The sequence below is a fragment of the Monodon monoceros genome, unplaced genomic scaffold (assembly GCF_005190385.1).
Source record: "Monodon monoceros isolate NGI ecotype Baffin Bay Population unplaced genomic scaffold, NGI_Narwhal_1 Super_Scaffold_18, whole genome shotgun sequence".
Lineage (NCBI taxonomy): Eukaryota > Metazoa > Chordata > Mammalia > Artiodactyla > Monodontidae > Monodon > Monodon monoceros.
Window position 1 is genome coordinate 61,423,345 of NW_021703774.1, and position 16,476 is coordinate 61,439,820.

A 16,476-nucleotide genomic window follows, 5' to 3' on the forward strand; every position below is an offset into this window, starting at 1 on the left:
AGGAAGAGTGGAAGCATTGCCTAGAGTAGCCCAGCCCCATTATTTATTGACATGTTTATGTAAGCTCTGGTACATTTATTTGGTAATAATTCCCCATACATCTTATGTTTCCGACATGAAACTTTGTCCTGCAACTCAATATTCTATCATTATAGCTCGCACTAGCAATGAAGCAGTAACCTTAAATTCTCTATTGCAAGGAATCAAATGAGAAAGCAAAAACTGACACACTCATTTTAAGCTGCATCATATAACAATGTCTCAGAACCCAGTGGTTTATGAATGAAATAAATATACTTTATTACACAGGCACTTGGATATTCACATGCCCAACACATCTGATACACTTGACAACTACGGAAACATGAGTGGAAAAAGTGTGTTCATAGGATCAAGAAAGCACTTTCACCATGTAAAGGTGAATGAGTGCATTAACATTTTTTTCCTTTACTTTCTCTAAGAATTTCCAAAATCCATTGAATTTTTTTTTAAAGTTACACTTGAAATAATATTCAACAAAAACTGATCTACATTCCAACTGGTATGCTAACTCGAATTGTGAGCAGTTTAAACTTTTATCACAGTGCAATATATTTATAGTCATGCTTGAACAGATTAGGTTAGAAGCACGCGTTCCATTCTGCAGTATGAATACTGTTAATCTATTTCCCAACAAAAGTCAAAAGATGCCCAGTGCATAGAAAAATACAAATCACTGTAGTCAATACATTATGGGACTGATCTTGGGACTTACACAGTGATGATGAAGTCCTGAAATGCCATGCCCACAAAAGCACATTAAAAAGTGGATAAACATACTTTATTAGACAATCTTTAAAAATTAAAAGATGAGGGCTTTAAATTTGGGGGATGTTCTTGCTGTGTGTTTTGAATAGTGCATTTCTGCTCACCTCCTGGCTTGACTGGTCCATCAGACATCACCTTCCTGAGGGCTAGCTGGTTTGGTCTTGGTTGCCATTAGCTGGTGGAGGCAGATTATCAGACTAAGTTCTTTGAATGCGGAGGACTCCTGCTATGCTGTGTCTGTGCTGCTTCCCGGCATGATTAGACTGACCGCTTTTATGTGCCGCTGTGGTAGTGTGGGGGAAATGGAAACCCAGAGTATGTATCCTCAGAACCAGCTTGAATGTTATTCATGCAAACAGAAGTGATCTTTTGCTCTATTGAAGTAAGTTGTGTTTTCAAATGCCAAAATGACACCACATGCACAGCACTAAAGGGGGTTAAAACTGGCTGTTTCTTTGGAAATGATGACTTTGAGAGATGGGGAGAACATTCATCTATCTCCGTTGTTTGCCTGATGCCTCTTGGAAGTAACAGTGCCCCTACATTTTTAAAGTCTCTGTACTCACTAAGTTCTTATATAATTCTATCAATTGAAATTACAGCAGTTAAGATGGGTGAATTGTTATGCTTTAATTGATATCTTGACTTCCAAAGGATTTCCAATGGTTAGAAAAAAGAATAACCCTATAAATTCTCTTGTATCTTATACAAAGTGTGATCCAACAGAATGGACCCCACTGTGCTCCTTAATGAGGTAACATGGCCTCATTGAATATGCTTAGACATATATTAATACTACATACTTCTTTGAGAATATAAGAAACATTATTTTCTTTAGATTTTTTTTTCCAAAAGACTAGAAAGTTTCTCACACGGAAAGCTTCATTATTTCACATGCATAATTTATTAAAAAATTTAAGCATAAAATGTTTTTTCCATTTCCCCTAGGTTCTAGAACTTGACTGTTGGTTACATGACTCTTCTGCCTAAAATTTTTTAGTGTTTTTCAGAGGTGAGACTCTCATTGCTAATCTGCTCAAAATGCTTATGTGTGTGCCTTTTTTTGGTGTAATGCCCAGAAAACTGGCAGCCACTTGTGCTTATAATTCCTGTATTCTAAAGGATATTTAAGTGCACACAAAAAGGACACACAACATAGTTTTGCCTGCACACATCACAGACACAGCTACCAAATACTATGAGCCAGGTTGGATGGATGGTGGAGACAAAGGAGAAACAGCCAGTTTTATTTCGTTCTATGTAAATTAAAACAAAAAAGAACTAAATGAGAGACAGCATATTTATGTATCGATACTGTTCCTACACGAAGGGACAGAGAACAGAGGGAGCAGGGAAAGCACAAAACAAAGCAAATGGGGAAGGACAGCAGGAAAGAAAGGCAACAGATGAACATTAAGCTGCCATGCTGAGGAATTTATTTGCGTCTTTTACTTGGTTGAAGGCGGAGTTGTTGCACGGCGGCTTTGGCAGCGGCTATAGCAGCCCCTGCATCTTCCAGGTGGGTCTGAGTGACGCTGGTTTGGCTTTGACCGCGAGATGGTCCATGAGAGCGGAGATGGCCTTTGGATGAGGATTTCGAGCTACCGGGACTACTATGGGATTTCTCAATGGTGGGAACCTGCATGTCTGGTTACAAAAGGGTAAAACATGAGTTAAAGTTGCTCCAGCGTTCCTCCTGTCAAGCTGGGTCTCACATAATTTGAAACCGCCTAAGATTTATGTTAATTCTGTTTCTTTTTTGGCGCGTTTATTCAACTGCTCACCATACAGCTGTGTGATTCAACATTTGGGAGACAATTTTTGGGAGAAAAGGCAAGAGGATGATAATCTTGAGAAGAGAGGTTTGAGAAGAGGAATGAATACATTCTAAGTAGTCTCATATAAATGAATATATTAACTTATAGTTTCACCAAGCAACTCTGCTAATTCTAGTAGGGACCAGGTAAGAAACAATAGGCTGACACTGCCGCAGGAGGAGTTTTAAGTAAAATTCCTGGAGGAAGGTGTGTGAGTCACTGGGACACATGGAAGTGGAGACTATTATATCATCATCTCAGGTGATTTTAGAGAATGTATATATAAGATCACACATTTACTGTGGTAGTCATAGAGAGAGAGGTCTTTATACCAATCATCTTCCAGAATGTTAATTAGTGCAGAGTTGATCTGGCTAAGTGGAATCCAGAAATGATCTATACAACTCATAAGTAATCTATAGCACTTATTGTAGTCAGTGGTTTATTGTATCAACTCAGTGGCCTCCTGGACATGACCTCAGTTTTTCATCTCCTAGAACACTTGCATTTCCAATCCAAATTGTAAAGAACCACTTTTCAATTTGCTGTACTTCCTGAGAATTGGCGAAAAGGAAGGAATACTCAGATCCAATATAAAAATTTTTATTTAATATTTATAAATAGCTCAGCATATCCTGGAAACATACTACATGGTTCCCTCACAGAGGCAGTAACTCATTTTATGATGAAGATTACTGTTGTGTTGTAGGATAACTGGTTATTGAACCTCCCAAAGGAAAAGCTCATTCCAATGGGAAAGCTGTGCATATTGCCAAACCCAATGTACGATGCTGCAATTTAAAAATAATAATAGTAGTTAAAAAAAAATCATAGAATTAGTTTGAATGCACCATTTAGGAAAGGTTTAAGTAATTTTCAGCATACCAATTGTTTTGATGACATGAGGAAAATGTTTTTTATATAATTAAAAAGCAGAATGCAAACCTGTTTTGTCCATATATTACATATATGATTTATGAGTAAGAATATGCATATGAAAAAATAGGGATTTAAACAGAAGAAACATGCATAAATGGTAATGATGATTATGTCTAGTCAATGAACTGTTGAGGATTTTTATGTTTTCTTTATGAAATACCCCAATGTATTTTATAAAATCATATTAACCTAGATTTTGAGAGCTGAAAAAGACCCAATAGCTCATATAACCCAACCTCCTCCATTTTATAGGTTGAAAAACAGAGAACCAGAGAGGTGAAGATCACAAAGGCATCAACCTAATTATGAGCTGATCTGAGACTAAAGCCCATTTCTCCTGATTCCATATCCATTACCTTTGCATGATATTATATTAAATATTTCCCAATATAATACTTTTCAAAAGATATTAAATATACAGGCACTCATATTCAAGAAGATACTGAGTGAACAAACAGACAAAAGTTTTTTTTCTACTTGAAATATCTCCTACCCTTGGATAGGTCAGGGAAGATACCATGGCTTCTACTTTTGATGACAGACAGCTTTGGGGACTGCTGGCTGCTTTGACTGGAATGGGACTTGCCATGATCAATGCTTTCAGTTTGTTCTTTGAGAGGATATCACCTAGGCATGTTATCGAGGTGAGATTTGCTAGATAAATCAATCAATACCTCAAAAAAAGTGCAGTAAGTGAATAAAATGTATGGATTAAGCTGTAATTCATTTGTTGTTTTTTTCTGTGATCTGAAATTTATTCAAGGACATAAGTCAAAGGGTATAGTATAACCTTTAGGATGATGAGGTCTTCCTCATTTTTCTTCACCCATGATACTGAGAATGTCTTGTGCATATCAGACGCTGTATAAACGTTTGGTTAAATCGAACTGTATGACATCTGACTATTAATTAAATTATTTGGAGATGATGCAAAAAGGTAGAGTCACAAGTCAATCTCTTTATGAAATAAAGTCTTCTTTTGTTAAATGGACATGTTATATTCTTAAACTGGGCTAGTGTTTTTTTTAGATTGTTTGATTTTAGTTACAAGAGGGAAAAAATGAAAAAGAATGGCTAATTTTCAATTACTAACTTATTCCCTCTATTTTAAAACATACTTTAGTTCACATTTGAAACAGAGATATTACCAACAGTTTACAATAAGAAAGCGCTGTGTCATGGTTTAATTGGCAACATGTTTTCTTTCTTAGTGGTACATAAACAATGGTGCATTTTACAGTAGTTGGCATCTTAAATTTGAGCAGATATTAAAAAATCAAACCACAAAATGGATATATGCTTTAGGTTCATGAGAACAATAAATTATAAGGACTTCAATAAATCAGCTTTTTGAAATAGGACAATAAATCAGATATAACCATACTCTAGAGTAGTCCTGCCTAAGACCAAGATTAGTCCAAGTGGCTATACCGCATGGAGCCTGCAGGTGAAGTTCAAATGATCTAGTTTTGAAGGGAAAGAGGTACAGAGTGTAGGAACCAAACAAGACCTCATGTCACCTAGACTACTCAACTGTTTTCTATTGTCTCTATCAAAAGGATATTGTATTTTCTAGGTGTTATATATTTTTGGAGATTTATTTTTTTAACATTAATTCATAACTTCTGCTTTAAGCAAAGATCACTAAACAAAATATGTATTTTTGGAATATGATAGATGAAAAATATCACAGAATCTGACCATCCTGCCACACATTTCATAATTAGGTTACACTCCTTGTGAATTTATAAAAATTGTTTTTACTGTTTTCTCCTACTTCTAGTTTTGCTTCTTAAAATATTTTGAGATTTTTTTGTGGGACACTTAAAAGAAATAAGAATGTAAAATGTCATATCAAGTCATTTATATGTGCAATGAGGAATAGCAATTAAATAACCTGAAAATGCATTTGAAAAAAATCCAGCTCATTTTATATTACAATAAATTTATCTCAAATCTTTTACATAATCATTTGGATTCACAGCACGATTATATAACTTTCAATCAAAACAATTAATATTTCATCTTGCAAATTAATTATAAAGTACATCAAGTGGTAAAGTGAAAATTATTTCTCCAGTTGCTATTCATCTATTCAAAGAGTCATTCGTAAATAAATTCTATCCACCAAAGAATTTTATCCAGAAACAGTTATCTTATACACTTAAGAAATATGCTTTCCATAAAGATTTAATTGATGGTTTATAATGAAGCAAATAAAAAAAGGAAACCATAGGCTCACCTCACCAAGAAAATCATTGGAAGAAAATCTATCATAATCCCAGACTGTCACCTCCAGTGTTTTCTTCTTGAGCTACAGTTCAAATCAAAATGTCATTAACCTCATTTCTCATCATAAATTTTCATTATACTCATATAATAGACTCATTTATATTTTCATTCCTTGAACTCTTTCTGCTTATGTAAAAATACTTTAAGTTTATATAAAACTGTATACTTACATTCAATATTATGTAAACTGTCAATCATTTTGTGGTCCAACCAAGTATTTGATCATAAGATACCTCACTATTTTGCAAAAAAAAAGGGTGATTTTTACTTATTTCCTGTTATTCTACCCCTGCCCGTTATTAAAAGTACCAAGCAGAATCTACATATACTCTTTAAATACATGAAATTCATAGGTTGCAAAAATGTCTAGGTTATTCAAAGTATTTGGATTATAGTTTTTTGTTTCAGTAAATTGCCAAAACACATTAGTAGCACTGTCTTATTTCTGCAGGTGAAATTTAACTTATTTTAAATTCAAGAACCCAGATTATAATTTATATCCAGCTTCAATTTCATAGTCAAATTAGAAATCTCCCAAAGGATAAATTAGAAACCTCATTTTGAAAGACAACTCATTTGTAAATTGTTTTCATGGATGTCTTCTTCCTATTCTATTTGTATTCTTTTCTCTCTGAATTCATCTTTATAAACCATCAGTTATTTTCTATTATTGATACAAAGTTATGACATGAAGATTTTCAGAAACACATTGATGCAATTTTGCTTAGAGTCATCTATTTGTTATGATAATCCTTTACACTAGTCTTCTTCATGCTTTCTTCCGTACAGTTTAGTTGCACAATGCTAGATCCATAGAAAGCCTCAATTTAGAAAAGAGATGATCCCTAAATTGTTGCCAGGAGGAGTAATTCATTTCAGTGCATCTGAATCTTATTTTTTCTTTGTTTATGAAAGTCAAAATACAGCTAGTTGGAAAATATTTTCCCTCAAAATATGATAAATAGAGACCAGTCTATTGAAATATTTAATTTTGAAATAATCAGTGGAAAATGTCCCACTAGTCTTATTCATTTTGTTTATTTTTTAGCTGTTTTGTCAAAATGTGCACATTTTCTTTCACTGTATCTTCGAACTGCACCCAGTTCCTTTTACTGGCTATATTTTTTTTTTGTTTGTATGGAAAAATTGATATGAATCACAATCTTTCAATAACTCTGTCATCACTATTCTTATATTAGCCTGAATCTGTCATATAGAAAATAATCATTGCATACCTGTTCCATGGAGATATTTTTATAAATTACTGTTTGATTCCACTCAGGATTAAGACTTTTCTGAACATATTTAGTCCTTCTCTTGTACTCAGCACTGAAGTGGAAAAAAAGAAAGAATTACCCTGATTATTTACCTTGACCGATGACTTCATAGTCAACCTGAAGGGCATGCAGACTTTTAAAGGTATTTTGTTTTGAATCACCTTGTAATCGTCTCATCATACTCATGTCTTAAACGGTATTTTAAGTTGAATGCACAATGACAATTTAAAAATATCTTGGATGCCTTTAGTTTTACTTTCCCTAAGGTATTTTTTTTTTAAAAGAAAAGCTTTTAGGTGTTCTAACTAGAATACAATTTTAGAAATCTTAATCTCTCCTGAATGTGTGAGATAATTACATGAACTATACATTAACGTCAATATCTTCATGTCCTATAAATAATTTGATATTTAACTTTCCAATAGTTTTGCAATTGATCATGTCAGCAAAGCCAAATGGTCTTTCAATTCATTTTTTTCTATAGAAAACTGAAATAACTGTACTGACTGAGGAAAGGATGAAAAATGGCTGTTGCTATAGCTGAGATTCCATGAACGTTTGTTACCTTATTTATTTATTTTTTTTTTTGCGGTACGCAGGCCTTTCACTGTTGCGGCCTCTCCCGTTGCGGAGCACAGGCTCCGGACGCGCAGGCTCAGCGGCCATGGCTCACTGGCCCAGCCGCTTCGCGGCATGTGGGATCCTCCCGGACCGGGGCACAAACCCGCGTCCCCTGCATCGGCAGGCGGACTCTCAACCACTGCACCACCAGGGAAGCCCGTGTTACCTTATATTTATAGTAGATTTTGACACTCTTGGTAAAGTAGAATACTTAATCTAGTTATGAAATAATCTTAATTAAATACAAATTGTTGGTTTATGTCAATAGCTTATGTTACAAATGATGAACCAAATCAAAACTTTTCCTCATTCATTATAACTTGGGGCATTTCAGTTTATCCTTGACTCTTCCATGCCCTCTGATCACCAGTTAGAAGCTTATACCTTACACGTTTAAGCATAACTTATTTTCAAAACTTATTCTAATTAAGTCTGACCAAACATTTATAACTGGCATCAACCAGCTAATAGGGTTGGAATTACTGCCATTTGCTATGAGCCAATGGTGCCCACATAGGCAAAGCTTTTCTCTAACACTCACTGGCTTTTTCCAAATTTTCTGCCTAGATAAAAAATCTACTTGTTTGGGTTCCATTCACGTGCCTGGACTTCATAAACTGCCTTACCCTAAAGGTACTGCATCCTGACCCTGGACCTGTAGTTCTATTCTCAACTGTCGGCAGACTAACTCTTGTTATATTCCTGGTCTCAAGCATTGCCAAATTCTGGAATACCTACTATTGTTCCCCAGATGCTAATTTACTTATTCATTCTAGATAAAACTATTAAGAATCAAGCTCCAGTTCACCACTCACTTTTAGAGTTGGGTCTACTGCCAAGTATCTTTTTTTCTCCCTCTGGCTTTATTCTCTTTTTTATCAGACATACACAAGGGCAATAATTTCCAACATTGACTGCATATTAGGATCACTCTGGGATCTGAGTTCCAAGGGTTGTAGGTGGGGCAACTAGCACGGCACCCACATCCCCCTGCCCTTCACCCCCAAGGAGAGTCTTACTTAACAGGTCTGGGGTGAGGCTTGAGCATCAGAATTTTAAAGATGATCTAGGTAAATCTAAAGTATTTTCAAGATTGAGAACCACTGAGAACCACTGAGAACCACTGAGCTCATGTCTCCTAAGACCTCACATTTCAGCCACTGTGAACTGAATCCAATTTAAGAAATGAAGCAGCACTATTCTCATTTGCAACGAACCTATCTGAATGTACAAAATAAGAGAGTAGGATTTGACAATTTTGTCATTCGGCACAAAGTGCAAATAATTCTGGGGAAATGTATAGGCAATGATTCAAAGACACAGGAACTTTCATAGACTGTGGACAGAAAGTATACCTTTGTACATATACTTTTTAGGTAAATTTGTCTATGTCTAGTGAAGTTTATGCACTCAAGTACCCAGAAAATTCCACTTTGACTTAATTCCACCTCTACTTTAGAGAAATTCTCCCACATGTACAAAAGGAATTTGTTAAAGAACATTCATTGCAACATTTTTTCTAATAGTGTGTTAATAATATAATAAATAAATACATTATGATATATTTATTCAATGAAATTTAAGCAGCAGTTAAATTAAACGAAATACACCTTCATTTATCAAGATAGATAAATCTTAAAAAAAATCTTGAGCAAATAATTTGCAGAAGAAAACCCATAGTAAGTTATCATGATATAAAGTTAAAATTACATGAAATAATACTGTAAATTATTTATGTCTACTTGTATATATGTATGACAAACATTAATATCATAAGACAGCTTGGGAATTATAGACGTTAAACTCTATTTTGTGGTTATCTCAGGACGACAGGGGAATGGTTTCAGAGGACTTCAGGGGTACCTGTAATATATATATACTTAAAAAAAAATCTGAAGCCAATATAGCAAAATGTTACGATTTGGTAAAATTGGATAGCAAGAACACAAGTATTTGTGACAGTATTTTCTATAATTTTCAGTAAGTTTAAAATATTTTATAACAAAATTCAAAACTATTTTAGCAAATTATGTCCCTTTATACTTTATGATTTTGATTCTTTAAATTAATGACATAAGAAGAATGAATATGACCACTTTTAAGTTAATAGCCAACTTTGGTTGCTACTGTAGAATTCATGGCTATTCCTGTAGTAGGTATACTAAGAAAAAAACACATTGTGTAGTATGAGCTTTAACGTTTCTATCTGTTTTGGGCTTAATTATCCAAGTGGTGAGATCATGGGAAAAACATATTAGGGATAAGATTCATAATACAGTGAACAGTCGTAAAATTGTTATTTTTTTCAAATTCTGAAAAATTGAATGCACAAAATTTTAAAATAAGATTGAAGATGGAAATTAATGTCAAATGCAAACTCATGTATCTTTACTAAAATTCTATATATGTCAGTATATATTAAAATAGCCTGAACTATTGAAATGTCTTCAAAAAGATGTATTAGTCAACATATTTTCTTAATTTATAAATATTAATAATTGTTATATTTCACATGCATACTTTAGTCATTTTTCACCCATATGTAGCAAAATTATTGAATGCCAACTCTGCACCAGGAATTATGCTCTATCAAAACGTACAACTGCAAAACTCTTAATTGTACTGACATACCATTATGTCATGAGAAGCACTTTATAAAGTAAGCACATTGAAATAATAACAGCTAACATTCACGAAATGCTTTTTCACAGGCAGAGTTCTAAGTGCTTTTCATGTTTTACATTATTTAACCCTCAAAGCAACTCTATGAGTCCAGTATTAATTATTATCCGATTTTATAGCTGATAAGAACTGAAGCTCAGAGGAATTCAGGCATGTTGGCAAGGTTGCATAGTTATTAATTCATAGGACCAGGTTTCAAACACAGGGAAACTAATTTCTTGCTCTGAAACATGGGCTATATGAACTCACTTGATTAGGCCCATCATAAAATTTCTTAATTGCGGTTTCATTAGCTGACGTGTCTAGTTTGTCTTCTTTATTTTACAGTCAAAAACTGTACACTTCAAATTAAATATGTTTTATATATATAACATAACTTATTTATAGTGTGTGTATATATACACATATCAAAAATGAGGACAGCTTTAGAGTTGCCTAGGGAAATACTGAATGGTATATCCTAAGACTAAGAGAGTGCTGTGGAACAACTAAGGATAATTATTATAAAAATTTACTTTTCCTCAGATACACTCACATATAACCCCAATTAGTTGGGAAAAATCTAGATGTTCACTTTACTAGGTTATCTTAATCTTACTAATAAGTTTGAATCTCTAGTTCTCTCAAGACTCAAGGTCTGAGTCCTTTGCCTTTAGGGTTAATGAGGGTAAACACACCTTTCTCCTGATCCTGCCTCTACCAGCCCTGGTTGACCTGTGTAAATGCCAGTGAGATCCTTTGCAATGTAAAGGATCACTTGCAATCACTTTGCAATGTACACTTGAATTTCCTGACACGCAGAGATGGCCACACAAAGCTCTTCCTTCAAGAACCCTTGTTTGATAGCTACCATGTACTGACCATCTTGGGCATGATGTCAATGGGCTGTGTTCCCACTTTACACAATTGAAAACTCCACAGTGCTCATCGCCATATCAAAATCTGTGGATTTACAAGTTGAAGGTGGCCAGGTAAGCAGAGGGATTCTTGAATGTGAGCTGAAATCCAGGCTGAGAAATAAGTGGAGTTCCTTTTCCTTTCCTACCGTGTCTGATAAACACACTACAATCCCTCATGGGAAGATTGCAATAATGACATTATTTTAGGACAATTAAGCCATATGTAATAATCAGAGAAGTTTTTTATAAGGGAAAATAAAAAGTCAGTTAATCAAGATGGAACATGGTGCTTATCAAACAAAAATCTAGGGACTTCCCCAGTGGTCCAGTGGTTAAGACTTTGCCTTCTAATGCAGGAGGTGCGGGTTCGGTCCCTGGTCGGGGAACTAACATCCCACATGCCGTGGGGGTGCGGCCAAAAACTTAAAAAAAAAAAATCTAAACCTTTATTTCCTTAAAGTTTTGACTAATTTCTTTTATCATTCTTTCTCTTTTTTATTATTGGACAATCATTTTCTCATAGGTAGATATGATTTTAAGGCTGGCAGAAAAAGGTACTTAAAATTCAATTACCCTCTCCTAAACCAGCAGAATAAAAATATTTCTCTGAGTTTCTCTGTAAAAAAAATTGAGAAAGAAGAATGGAATATAATGGCTTGTTTGTTCTTAACTTTCATAGAATTATCTAAAGTACTGAAGGTCTTCATATATGTATGTGTGTGTGTGTGTGTGTGTGTGTGTAGTTTTTTCAAAATTACTCCTCTGAATATGTTACCTTTAATTTAGAAAGAAGCACAGAGCATATCCCATTTTATAAGCTCTGTTTCTCTGTGTGCAATAGTGCATTTATGGGCTGTCACTTGATTGTCCTCTGTGCTCCCTGAGGTCTGACACTATGGCTGTGTTCTCAATGCCAACCCCAGCACAGAGTCTGGAGCAGTCTCCGCTAAATAAATGGTTTTTGGATGGATCTTTAAAACATGTTTGTAATTCTCTTTTTCCTTTAAAATCTATTGAAATAAAATGTTTGGGCCTTCAAATTGTAAATACATACAACACCTGAATCTGCTTTACATTCTTTCCAGAGGAAATAGTTTGAGATGCTAACAAGGGTGTTTAGAGAAAGTCCAGCCAGGAATTAGGTTTCCAGGTATCATGATAGCAAAAATCAGCTTCAGCCATGGCAAAATCTCACTAGTGGGAAAAAATCTGTACTCTGTCCAACAGTGTAACGAGAGAAAACCACAACGAAATCCTTCAGATATGCTCATTTCCATTTCTTAATTATCCAGGGACAAGTTTTGAGTTCATGGACTCTTCAGGCTATTTCCTTGTCTTTCTTTCACCTCATCTCGGCTGACATTGGACTGTCAGAGCTTATGAGTATCTTGATTAAAGGATGGCAAGAGGAAATGAAAGGAGACAAGAAAACTGGACCAGTGAAATTCTTTTAGCCAACAGGACATTTTTTAAAAAAAATTTTAGAATGAAGGACGTATTACACTTATTATTGAAGAAAAGTTGTTTGATTTTCTATATAGTGTTGTTAAATAATTTGGTGTAATTCAGTAGCCCAAGCATTCTGCATTTCGTTTTTGCAGGGATAACTGATCATTGGCTACATGGAGTTTATTATACATGTTTCTAGCAATAATAGCAACTGCCATTTATTGAGAGCTTACTACGTGCCAGACATTATGCTTATCATTTTTGGTGCATTCTCCCTGTGTTTCACAAAAAACCCTGGGAGGGGGGCTATTATGATTCCTAGGTGGAAGAGGAAATAGTTTTAGAGAAACTTCAACAACTTCTAAGTGGCAGGGCTGAAATTCAAATCCAAATTCTTAAGGACTTCGCTCATTGGCCTCCTCAGCCTAACTTACAATGTCCGTACCTCATCAGTATAATTCCTTTTCACATTGACAATTCTCAAAGAGATGATGAAAGTGATTTCAAGACGAAAGATATGATGAAAAAGTGACTCTAGATCTTCTAAATTGTAATCTAATACATCCCAGATTATTCTGACCATTATTTACATTTACAGAAAACATGTTCTCTTCTAAGTTAAATATAGACAATCATTGTCATTCTGACAATTTTCCCCTGGTTTCTCTGGATAAAAGAGAGGAAGCTTCTGAATAAAGTGACTGATAACGTCTGTTCTAAAACGACACTAACTCTTTGAAACAAAACTCATTTCGCGTATCAGTCTGAGAGATCTGGAGATGAGAGAGCCAGTCATAACAAGCAACCTTTCTCAGCATCAAATTTTACTGGTTGCCATAATTACGTGGTTGCAAAGAAACAGAAAGTTTCTGGGCACCAGAAAGGTTGTAGTAATACTATTCTTTGAGATATTTAATACTCACTAGTGGGAAATACTCACTAGTAATACTATTCTTTGAGATATTTAATATTCACTGCCTCTTTTGGGCCACAGCTTGTCAGGTTTAGTAAAGATGCTGAATTTTAATGTCACAGACAAAAATCCTGTACCACTAATATTCTGGGTGGGACTAAAATTCCCATCACCCTGTTGCTACAGATGGTACAAGATTCACCTCCCCAACTAAATAACACATTTAATTTATAATGCAATGAGACGGGCAAAAATATGCTTTTGGCTATGTGTTAAGAAATATCCTTAGCTGACAATGTAATGATGCAACATGCTCTAGCAGAAAACAGACAAACCAAGGAGGTTGCTCTTATGCTGTTGCTAACACCCTAGCAGGCAGATTATGGCATCCTATATTACACAACAATAATTCTGTGGTACAGAAGGCATGAAAATGTTTCAATAGCAGGTCTAAGTGAGGGTAAAAGACCAGACAGCTATCATCTTTAACATGAGATACACACCTAGTACTGGTCATCCAGAAGATCAGTTAATTCCTTTTGAAAAATGACTAGATTTTTTTGTTTGGTTGTCATAGAAGACTCAGAAGAATCTGATGATTTTTGCATGAGAAGCTAAATGAATTTTAGCAGACAAATTATAAATGAAAACTTTAGTTATATCTAATCTCAAAGTGATAGTTCCTTATTCATACCGTTCTATGTTTTTACTCTTTTCTACTTTTCTGGGCTCCAATGCACACACCTGCTACACATATTTAGTAATGCTGTGGTCAGAATAGTCTGCTATTAGCCTAATTCAATTGATACCAACATGCAGAAAAATAAAAATTATAGCCGAAGTTGAACTGCAGGTGAATGTACTTAAAAGGCAAACAAGAGAACTCTAGACATTTCACTGAAGTGTGACACTGAAAGAGAACCAACTCTACCTTGCATTCTAGACAGCCATGACTTGACTGCATTGATTCCAAGAGCGAGAATGAAGGATACAGCAGGAAAGTAGGAAAGACAGGAAGAAAAAAGTTAGGAACAGAAATAAGGAAGAAAATGTGAGAATAAAAACTAGAGGAGCTATACCATAATATATTAACAACATGAGGCAGAAAATAATCTTAGAACTAAAGTGAAAATAATGCCTCAGAAGTGTAGTAAATTCCAAGGTCTTGGCCACTATAATAATTAGGAGTAATTTAATGAAAGGGCTAGGAATTGAATACGAGGAGCACATTAACCTGCTTTTTAGTCAAATTCCACCCAGAAGGCATGTTTTGTTTGACAAATGGCATGGGGATAGCTTTAGGTGGGACCTCACTCTTCATTTCACTATAGTTCCCACCCTTCTTTCTCTGTTACCTACTCCAGAATGGACTGACATATTCATGCCACCTGCCTGAAAAAATAACCACTCTCTTATAGTATAAAAGGTGATACTCCAGGATATTAAAGAAGATAGAAAATAAAAGACAGTGTTTTATTTTCATTCATTCATTAGCAAATGCTGATTTAGAGATATACCCTTGGCAGTCATCTCCTCTTGTCCCATAATACTGTCATTAAATAACAATGAAGGTCTAATGATCCAAATCAAAGACAGAATGAAGTTATCAGTTAGTTTTATTCGAGTTAAAAAAAATAGTGGTGGGATGAGGGATAAATAAGGAGTTTGAGATTAGTAGATACAAACTACTACATATAAAATAGATAAACAACAAGGTCATACTGTGTACCACAGGAAACTATATTCAATATCTTGTAATAAACTATAATGGAAAAGAATATGAAAAACAATATATATATATATGTATAACTGAATCACTTTGCTGTATACTAGAAACTAATGCAACATTATAAATCAACTCTACTTCAAAAAAGTAGACAAATTACAGTTATAACTACTACATAAAGACATAAACTAACATAAAATAAAGCTTCCCTTTCCTGTTCTATATGGCTAGTTGGTAATGTCTGAATTAAATTGATTTCAGCCTGCAGAATTCTCTTCAGTATTTCCCAAAGGGCAACTCAGCTGGGAAAAAACTGTTTCTCAGATTTGTTTTTTTCTGGCAATGTCTTATTTAGTTATTTAACATCTTTACTGACACAGGCTGACAATCCTACACTGCAGCACTATTTACCATAGCCAAGGCTTGGAACAACCAAAATGTCCATCAACACATGAAAGCACAAAGAAGTGGTCCATGTACACAATGGAATATTACTCCGATAAAAAATATAAATTAAATGTAAATAACAAACATAAGTTAGGAGACATAAGCTTTGGGGCTTTATCCGGGCACATTCCACTCTAATTTACAACCAAGGAACACTACTTCCAGGAAAATACTGTTTCCTTAGTAACCAGGGTGGGGAATGTAGAAATGCTGCCGCCCTGTGGCCGATTGCCACAACAGCAGCCTTAAAACCTGTGCTAAAGGACACTTCGTATTCATAACGACTGCAGGGCTATAAATGACACAGGACAACAAAATGTGTTGAGGGAGGTAATGGCCAAAAAAATTCAACATGGTACATACTTCAAGAAACCATTTGAATAGGTAAGATGTACTCATTCTTTAAAAAACAAAACAAAAAATTTACATGGCTATAAGCTTAATATAAGGAATTATTAGACATATGCAAATCCAGCCACAAAAAGGTATCAGCTCACACCGGTCAGAATGACCATCAGCAAAAAAATACAAACAACAAATGCTGAAGAGGTTGTGAAGAAATGCATACCCTCAACTTTAAGTGGCTCGTAAACTGGTAAGTGCCGCT

General features: G+C 34.8%; 1 protein-coding gene across 1 annotated transcript in view; it reads right to left on the minus strand.

The window, feature by feature from the left end:
* Positions 1 to 673: 673 nt before the first annotated feature.
* The window catches only part of LOC114897862 (protein piccolo-like), a gene marked incomplete at its 5' end in the record, with an annotated part of 23,119 nt that continues 7,316 nt past the window's right edge, over positions 674 to 16,476 (minus strand). The window contains 4 exon segments of the mRNA XM_029226925.1: positions 674 to 2,454; positions 4,057 to 4,237; positions 5,806 to 5,877; positions 7,091 to 7,184. Coding sequence (XP_029082758.1) covers positions 2,243 to 2,454; positions 4,057 to 4,237; positions 5,806 to 5,877; positions 7,091 to 7,184 — 559 coding nt within the window.